General features: G+C 32.9%; 1 protein-coding gene and 1 pseudogene across 3 annotated transcripts; one reads left to right on the plus strand and one right to left on the minus strand.

Annotated features, from left to right (window-relative positions):
• LOC111375569 overlaps positions 1-626 on the plus strand; it is a 28423-nt pseudogene extending 27797 nt beyond the window's left edge.
• A 433-nt stretch (positions 627-1059) lies between these two features.
• LOC111375602 (40S ribosomal protein S15a-1) lies at positions 1060-3884 on the minus strand. 3 transcript variants are annotated; one of them, XM_022998450.1, is made up of 4 exons: positions 3774-3884; positions 2264-2414; positions 2004-2164; positions 1060-1301 (listed from the first exon to the last, which is right to left on the minus strand). In XM_022998450.1, the coding sequence occupies exons 2-4, from the start codon at positions 2394-2396 to the stop codon at positions 1203-1205; spliced, it is 393 nt and encodes a 130-aa protein (XP_022854218.1). In that variant the 5' UTR covers positions 2397-2414; positions 3774-3884; the 3' UTR covers positions 1060-1202. The 3 variants fall into 3 exon arrangements, with proteins under 3 accessions (XP_022854218.1, XP_022854219.1, XP_022854220.1); XM_022998451.1 differs by having other exon boundaries at positions 2264-2411; positions 3774-3871; XM_022998452.1 differs by having other exon boundaries at positions 2264-2454; positions 3774-3865.
• Positions 3885-10273: the final 6389 nt, after the last annotated feature.

Raw genomic sequence — 10273 nt, forward strand, 5'->3', positions numbered from 1 at the left:
GTCGAACAACATTTTGCTCGACTCAGATTTCGAGGCACGAATCGCTGACTTCGGCTTGGCAAGGACAATGCTTCACAAGAATGAGACTGTCAATGGTGGCTGGATCATATGGATACACAGCACCGGGTTGGTAAGTTTTGCTCCAGTAAGACTGTAGTCAAATAGTTCGATTGTGGATAACATGTTGATGATTTTTTATGAAGATTCTTATTTTGCTTCTCTTTTATCTTATAGAATATGGTTACATGTTAAAGGTTGATAAAAAGTGACATATACAGTTCGGAGTTGTGCTTCTAGAGCTTCTAAAAGGGAAAATGCCTCTAAATCCTGTATTTGGCGAGTCCGTTGATATAGTCGAATGGGTTTGAGGGGGGAAAAAAAAAAAAAAAACTTACAAGAAGCATTAGATTCTGACATTTTTGGACAATGTAAATATGTGGAAGAAGAAATGCTTCTTGTCCTCAAAATTGCACACACTCCCAAAGGACAGGCCATCAATGAGAGACATTATAACAATGCTTGTAGAGGCAAAGCCAAGAAGAAAAGCATTTCCCATAATTGGGGATTCACCGCCAACGAAAGAGGATAATATTTGCACATTCACCAAAAGGCCCTCTGTAGTATAACTGAAATTTTACTTCATTCACTTTTTGATGTTTGATTTGTATTCTTATATGTAAATGGCTTGCTTGTTTAACTTGGATTCAATATTGAACACTGTCAAAAAGAAAAAGACAAAAAAGCAAGAATCTCCCTCTCCAGTAATGCGCACTCAATATATGCAGCTAAAAAATAAAAATGTAACGTTTTTCTTCCCTCTTTGACAAAGCTGTCAATGCCTGTAAAAGAGCTTGATTTCAGGTCGATAAACAAGAATGAACGTGAAATTCTCATGGCGTAATGGATATTTAAGGCTAACTACTTCACTTGAGAAAGTTGCCTCTACGAGCATTGGCTCTTTTACAGGCATTGACAAATCGGGCAGTAATGTGACTCGTGAAAAAAACCCAAATCCCATTGTCTTCGAATTATCCAAAATCCAATACGATGAAAACATAGTAGTTTAAATCTCAACTCGTGTTGAAAGCAAATAAAACAAAATATATAGAGGTGTAACGTTGGTGTCGACAATCTCAATGGTACATTAAAAAGCTCTTTGAATAAGAAAAAAAATTCAAACACGTCCATAGAACAACATTAGCCTAATAAAAGAAGCCAAGCACTTTTCCACCAACATTCTTTCTCCTTGCCTCTTCATGGTCCATGATGCCTGCAGACGTCGTCAGGACAATGTATCCGAACTGCAAGTACAACAATTATGTCAATCAAATAAGGCATTATAACCTGTATTTTTGGTCACAGTATTCAGCTTTTAATCGACAACCAAGATCAATTGCTATAATCACCAAGGTACAGTCCAACATTCCTATGTTACAGTAGATATAAAATATAAGCATCAAAAGATATAGTATGGATGTTTAGCATCCAAGTAGGCGGATATTCCATCAAGTTTGGCTAAACTCAAAATAGGAGGAGTTACTTTTCAAGTAATTTTGTTTCTTCCCTAACACGTTTGGATAACTTGGCTTTTCAATAAAAAATTACCAGTACTGAAATTCGTAGCCAAACATGCTCTTTATCGACCTTTAAGATAAGACATGAATGCTCCATATAGAGAATCCACAACAGAAAATGACGCATAGGTCAAAACTAACTGTACTGACACAAGTACATTTCTCTAACATGTTCTTATTAAATAGACAATTTTTATTTTTTTTAAAGTTCTAACAAGTACAGTATGTCATCTTCCAAACTTTAATCTAAAATTCATGTAGAGAATCCACGACAGAAAATGAGGCATAGGTCAAAACCTAACTGTACTGACACAAGTACATTTCTCTAACATGTTCTTATTAAATAGATAATTTTTATTTTTTTAAAATTTCTAACAAGTACAGTATGTCATCTTCCAAACTTTAATCTAAAACTCTTTTATGTATTACCTGTCTGGAGGGAAGTAACCTTGCAGTCCATCCCTCAATTTCCTTGACACCAACATCAAAGCGAGGGCTGATGACTCCACACTTGTTCAACCTTCCATTTAGTTCGACCACAATTTTACCAGATCGGTGGTCATCAACATACTCAAACTCCCCAATATATCCTACATGTATGATCAAAAGAGTTAAGTAAACATATAACACTAAACAAAGAACTCTGTAATAAAATAATGTCCGACAGAATGTTTCCTATACGGCTATACCATGCTTCTGCATCACCAAGAGAAACTTGATAATGACCTTGGATGAGGGTCTAATCATGACCTGACGCTTCCCCCGCTTCTCTGCATTGTACATGCTCTTCAGAGCATCATTCAGTACACTAACTCTCACCATCTTTGCTTACAGATACTGCTGTACCACATATACACAAGTTATCATATGCATCCTTACTCTGAAGACAAATAATGAATAAACAAAGCTACTCAGAATTTTGTGCAATCAAACATTAAACAAAAAATAGATCCCCCAACATTCACAAACAACATAAAACTAAAACTGCTATATGTATCGCTTACATCAAAAATTAGTAAGTGCTTGTTTGATACAACTTTGCTAAATTTTTATTAAGGTTTTGTTTGAGCCCCATTTTTTGTGAAGATAGATTTTGTAGTAATGATTTTTTTGAGAATATGGTTAAAAAGTAGGGAAAATTTGTTAGTTTACGTGTAAAATTATAATGGGAAGAATGTGCGGTTGAAAATGAGTTTGAAAAAATACAAGTTTTTAAAGAATGGGACTCAAACTGGGGCTAACTTTAAAATGGTCAAAATTCAATTTTAATCACATTTCATGGGACACAAGTTTCATCAACTTTCATAAATAATCTACTAAAAATATTATCAAAAGCTTTGTCAAGCAAATCTAAATAGGAAAATGAAACCGAGAAAACTTTGGTTTATACACAGTTTCCCTGATAATCGATCTGATCTTTGTCATAGATTCCATAAACAGTCGAAGAAAACAGCAATTTGATTTGGTAAAGAAAGTTTAAAATATTACTTTATCAACAGCAACCTATAGAACGGCGTTATTTAATACATATCAAAAATAAATAAACACTTCTCAAAACTTATGTTGCCCTTTTCACCTTCCCATTTCCCTTCCCTGCCTCTAAGAAACATATTTTTAATAATATTTGGCAATTAGTATTTTCTTGTTTAGCCCGTGTCAAATTAGATGGTAGCGCACAAACAAAGAAAGTTTTCAACAGGCTTGGAGCCATAATTTCAACAACAAAATTTAATACATACAACTATTGGAACATTTCAATAAAAATTATGAGCGGAGATTTGTTCAGAAATATAAGTTCACTGTTAGTCCAACTGGTGATTCTCAATGAACATGACTCAACCGCGATCTCAATTAAATATGATAAAAGAGATGGAAACACGCTACTTTTACTAGCTATGCATTCATTAACTGCTGATCCCATTTGCTTACACTCAATAAAAACCCCCCAAATAAATAAAAATTAAAGAATGTTCACGTACGTAACCTGTCTTCCAATAAAGGCACTAAATTGATTGTACTCAACAAAAGATCTAAAAATAATAATGTAATAGACAAAGGATCAAAAAGAAAGAAACGTCGAAGCAGAGAAAATTAAAATCAAGAAATAATTGGAAATTATACTACTATATTTAAAAAAATTTGTTCATGTATACACATGAATACAAAGTTATAAGTGAGGAGGAGAGAGCTGAAGCTTACCAGGAAACTAATAGAGATGTCAGACCCGGCGCCACACCAGGAGAGCTAGGGCTTTGAGCTTCTGAGAAAGAACTCCATGTCGTAATAACCTAGTTCTTATAGTAGTCAATTGTATTGTAACCTAAAAAAGGTAATCAAAACGAATCGCGTTGGACCAGGCCCAATTAAGCCAATGGGCTCAGAACGAGTTGGGCCGCCTTGGATTTGTGTGTTACATTAAACCCGCTATTTTAATTTTACATTTCAAAATTCATGATTTAAATAAATTCTTTCAAAAGTCAGGTATCAATAGTCGATACAAAACCACCCTACCCAACACCACTCCACCCCAAGCAACCCAAAACCAGATAAAAACAAGACCCTACCCAACATCACCCCACCCCCACACAACCCAAACCTTACATATCTTTTTCTCTATTATCTGCAACAACTCCGACCAGCATAATCAACTCCGACCTCTTCGAGGACAGCAGCATCCATTGTTAGGTTTGGTGACTCAAATGTGTTAAGATTATTGTTGATTTAGAATTTGATCGAGTGGAATCCTAAAAATTAGTTATGGGTCTTTTGAAGATACACGTTAGACTTTTATTTGGAAAGGGAATATAATTGCATCCAACAAAAGGAGACAAATCTTGTTGAAATTTCATTTCCTAATTGTAATATATTTTCTTACATTTTAAGACTCTTCTAGGGTTGACCTATAAATACAAAACTCCTCTATGACTTTCATTAGATATAACGGATAGAAGCCAATTGCTAGATTGCTTTGTATTCTCCATATTATTGATTCAATAAATATCATTCCTCTACTTTAATCATTTTGTTCTTCTTTACAATTTAAACCTTGTTTCGTGGTGTGATTTCGTTTACTTCAATATTGTCACTACAATTTCGTTCTCTACAATCCGGTTTGGAATCAACGTATGTTATTATTGGAGCTTTCGCACCCAACATCCATCGTCTACTACAATTTTCGGATTCAATTTCCTTCTTGTTCATCTAGTGGTCGAACCAGCAAACCTCGCTATTGACGCAACGCATATCGCTCGGTGGTGATTCTTCTTCTCCACAGCCATGATCTCTTGCACGGATGCCTACCAATTCGATTAAGTTGACTCAGAAGCTGATCTAATCGAATTTCTTCACTTCAATGGTGAAATTTTCCTCTCAATAAATGATTGTGACTTTAGTGATTTGATGTAATGGTTGAGTTGTGGGTGCTATGGGCAAGGGCATGCTTTCCTTGAAAGGGGGATGTGAGATTGAGCATTGGTACTTAGGGGAAAGTGAAGAATGGAAAATGGTAGCCATTGCGGAGAAGTTGAAGATGAAAAGAGATAGTAGATGGAGGTAATGGTAACATAATAGTGGTGGATTGTTTTTTATAGATTTGACATTGAAGTAGTGATTGTTATTATGGATTTGAGGTAAAGGTATTATTTATGGTTGTGGATTTGAGTTGAAGGTAGCAGTGGTGGTGCATTGGTGGTGATGCTGCTGGTATACAATGTGTGCATTTTTGTTTGTGGTGACATTCTGTGATCAAATATGTGTTTATTGCGATTGATTGTAATCAATTTTGTGTTGATTGTGAGTTGATCACATGTCGTCACAGTTAATACCAACTGGTCATAGACAGACGCACGGAAGACAAATTTAGTTACATTAATTCCTTGTTTGAGGCTTTGAGCTCCATTTTTTCAAAATTTATTTTTGATCACACATTTTCCAATAAAATAATTCTACACGTAAATTGAAAATTTTCTTACTTTCTAATCACAAAAATACATTTCTCTTCAAAATGGGGCTTAAACAAGGGTTAAAAATAAATTTTGGTCATAATTAGTCATAGATAACACATGTTATTTACTTGGTTACATACAATTATAAATTAGATGATCATAGATAGTTACACTGAAAACAAATTTGATCACAATCAATCACTGATAACACAAGTTAGTGACTTTGTTACATTCAATCACAAATTAATTAGACGATCACATGCAGTCTCATTGAAGACAAAATTTGTCACAGTTAATCACATATAACACAAGTCTAGCAAAAAAATCGATCACAGATAACACAATTAATCATAAATCTGGGGTGATTTCGTGTGGATGGGGGCGCAATCTCTAAAAATATTTTAAATTTTTTGAATTTTTTCATAGGTTAGGGTGGGGTATATGTAGATGTAGTTTTTGGGGTGAGGTATAATCTCAATTAAGGATTAATTTCTAGAAAAAATTTGCAAGCTGGGGCTGGTGGTGTAATCTCATAAAAGTTTTCAATTTTGAAAAAAAAAAATTACGGGTGGGTTGGAGTGGGATAGTATTAATTTGGTGCAGGTGGTTTGCGTAGGGATATTATTAATTATGTGGGAATAATTAATTCTAATTAATTATATATTATTAATTGGAATTAATACTCGAATTTTGAAATAATTTGACAAATTTGTTAATTTTGAAATATAATTTTTATACGTGGGAGTTATGATAGTTCTCAAAAAATAAAAAATAAAAAAATACATAAGATTCTAAGATCTACTTCAAAAATAAGAAATTTGTGAAAAAAAAAAATTTTAATCACGTGATTATTTAGTGGCCACAAATGTGATCACATGATAAAAAATTGTGACTTATTAATTAATTAAACATATTAACGTCATAATAATACACAATTTATGATCACAAGTTATAAAATATCACACTAATCACAATGACAAAAATTTTAGATCATAAACATACTTTTATAACCTCATTAAATTTTTATATCACACTAATCAAAATGACATCTCATTGAAGTTTATATTACATTACTACTTGCTCACTAAACATTAAAACATTATTCATTGTTCACTCATCTATCGAATTGCTTACTCGTTGATCACTCATCTGATTTTCGTCACTTTAAACTAACGGAATCTACCAACGTGACACATCACACATGAAATGGGCCAAAAGTGTAGAAAGCCACTCCTGGACCTTCATCTTCTTCCTCCAGTTCTTAGACCTTGAATATAGCCTAGTAAGTGCAGCAGTTTTGGGGGTGAATTTCACTGATTTGGGGGGCGAATTTGGGTTTCGATTTGGGACGCTTCGTTCATGGGTACATTTTGGCAAGAAAATGAAAGTTGGAATTGCAGTTTGACGCCCCTTCAATCTTGGAAAGAAAAAGCACAAAGCCATGGCCACTTCCTTGGCTACAACCTTTGCTCGGTCCACCTCTATGATTCCCCGTCGTGGCCCCGCTGGCGCTGCTGATCATCATGGGCCACCTAAGGTTGATTTCTGGAAAGATCCCATGAGTCCATCCAAGAGAAAAGAAGAGCACTTCGTGGATGTCTCCTTATCTGGCTGGGGTTTGTTTTCTTTGGAGGGTACAAGTTCTTTACGGGAGGCAAGAAGAATAATGAGAAATTGGTGAGAGCAACACATTAGATTAGAGTGGAGAATTTTGAACGTCGTCATTATAGAAACTTTCTTCTAATATATTGGACTTCAAATTTCCCAATTCAATTTTGATGTATGGGGGCAGTTCAACTGTTTCCAATTAATTTGAATGATCATTGAAATACTCGGCTCGGGTGATAATTGAAATAATAAAAACTTTAAACACTTTCGAGGCAAAAAAAAAATGAAATCTGGAATTGGGTGCGATTTATGGGTTCTCCACGACGGCGATGGAGGAGGGTAACGATCGTATGGTCGTAGACAATGGAAGGTGAATTTGGGCTGTTGCTGTTCCTACTTCAGTTGTTGTTCCCACTATTGTTAAGAAAGTAGCGTGCAACGCTGTTTGCGGTGGAAATTTCGGCTCAAGTTCCACTCGTCGTCGCCATTTTTGTGGTTTTTGGTTGGTCATTTGGTGGAAAGTGTAAGGGAGGCAGAGTTGGGATTTCGCATGTAAATCCATGCAGGCAAGGTTTCTAATTTTCGGCTGAGTTTTTTTTATTTCTTTGTCTGATTTATATTCCACGTGGGATCTTTGTCCTCTCCGTGGCACATTCCGTTAGTCTAGGATGAGGGAGATCAACTGGATGATGAACGGGTAAGAAACTGGATGGTTGGGTGAGCAGTGAGTTATATTGTACTCTAAAATTTAGTAAGCATTGATTAAATTTCATCACAAAATATTTTTTTTCATAACCTCATTAAAATGGAGCTCAAATAAGGGCTTAATATGACTCGCAACATTTCAATCACACATTTTATAAGTTTTTATTAAAATATGCTAAAATTTTAATTTTAATCCTCACCTAACAAAACTAAAATTTTGCAGGGAGCACATTTGTTTTAGGAATGAATAGGAGTTAATTGTTCCAATGGTCACTGAAGTTATGTCTATATTTTTTATTGCTCACTAAAATTTAAAAATGTCGAATTTGGACCACTGAACTTTAGAAAACGTTATACGTTACTCACTGGCATAATTTTCGTCTCAAACCTCTAACGAAATTGTTAAATGAATGCACATGAAGCTTAGTCGAATTTTGACAGCTAAATTTTGAAAAATGTCTTCTATTGCTTATTAAACTTTGAAGTGGTCGGATTTTGGCCACTAAACTTTAAAAAATGTCTTCTATTACTCACTATAAATTTGGATTTAATTAAGCCATTATTTAGCTTCATTTAAAACAAAACTCTTTACTTTTCATACTTATTCTTAACCCCATATTTATACGATAAAATAGTTTACATGTAAATTTTAAAAAAAAATCCAACATTTTAACCATAAATTTTCCAAAAAAATCACTATTAAAACTCTTTTTTTTTTTAAAAAAAATTTGCGATCAAATAGGGCTAAAATTCGTTGTTAAAATTTGAATTTAATTTAATTTAAATAATAAATATATTGTGTGTTTCATTGCTATTAATAGTTACTTCCTTTGCACAGCTGTGCAAAATGTATTTTATTGCTCGCAATAAATTTGGATTTAATTAAAATTCTTGTTAAGATTTGGATTTAAATTTTATTTAAAAACAAATTCATTGCATTTTTTGTTGTAAAATTCATATTATGATGATGATAGCTTAAAATTCTACAAAAATAAATTAAAATTAAATTTTACTATTGTGTAATTGTATAATCATTCCTAGTGGTATAGACAATGCTTGCAAACCTGTGCAGAGGAAGTAACTACTAATTGCAATGAAATATACAATATATTTATTGTTAAAATTAAATTAAATTCGAATTTTAACAATGAATTTTATCCCATGTTTGAAAGCCATTATTTAAAAAAGAGTTTTAAATAGTGATTGTTTTGAGAACATATGGTTAAAAAGTGCAGAAAATTTTGAGTTTACATGTAAAATATTTTATTATATAAATGTGTGGTTAAAATTTATTATGAAAATTAAAGAGTTCTGTTTTAAAGGGAGAGAAGCAGAGACTTTATTAAGTTCAAATTTATTGTAAGCAATATAAGATGTTTTTCAAAATATAGTTGCCAAAGTTTGACTATATCAAAGTTCAATGGCTAAAATTCGATTACCTCAAAGTTTAGTGAGTAATAAAAGATATTTTTCAAAATTTAGTAGCCAAAAATTGACTATCTCAAAGTTTAACGATGTGACGGTGCTCTCACATGTGCATTATGTTAGCTACGTCATCAATTTCGTTAAAAGTTCGGGGTGGAAGTTATGTCAATGAGTAACATACAAAATTTTTCAAAGTTTAGTGGTTAAAACTCGACATTTTAAATTTCAGTGAGCATCGAAAACATAGATATAAGTACGAACTGATTGGTTCTTAGATTAAAAAAAATGTTAAGATTTTTAATGTACTATTTTTATTGGGGAATTTGCTTTAAAAACCTAATCAACAATAATGTTTGATAAAATAATCTATGATCAATACTTTTTGGTTAACTAGACTTTGGTCTATTTTATCACGTGTTAAAAGTTTTAAACAACTTTCATTTAAAATGTCTAAAATGACCAATTTGAAACAAAAATTTACAAAATCTCCTAACATAAATTCTCACTTTCATTCTCACTTTTTATGGCTAATTTAAAACCAACTGCAAAAGACATGCTACCTTTTTAAGCGCTTGAGTGTCATTTTAACTAATTTTATGATACTATCACTTTATGTTTCCTCCTATTCACATAAATATTAATGAAAATAAGTTTTAACTATATTTAGAGTCTGTGACCTAAAATGGTTTCCATCATTATAAATGGTTGAGTGGCGTAAATTTTATGTATGTTTCACTTTATATTGTCTCATATCCACATGAAAATGAAAGTAGACAAATTTTCACTTTATTGAGAGTGAAATCAAGATCGATAGCCAAAATTTTAGGCTGCCGTTTAAAAAGAGTGTGCCGTTTTAACTAATTTCGTATATCATTTCACTTTATTTTCACTCGTATGCACATGACAATGAACGAATCAATTGATACAAAGTTCATACTATAATGATCAATAATATTGTTCTGTGAGTAAACTACACTAGACTTAACTACAAACGAAGGTAAGTAACCCAAATTTTAT

Source organism: Olea europaea, unplaced genomic scaffold (assembly GCF_002742605.1).
Source record: "Olea europaea var. sylvestris unplaced genomic scaffold, O_europaea_v1 scaffold139, whole genome shotgun sequence".
NCBI classification, from domain to species: domain Eukaryota; kingdom Viridiplantae; phylum Streptophyta; class Magnoliopsida; order Lamiales; family Oleaceae; genus Olea; species Olea europaea.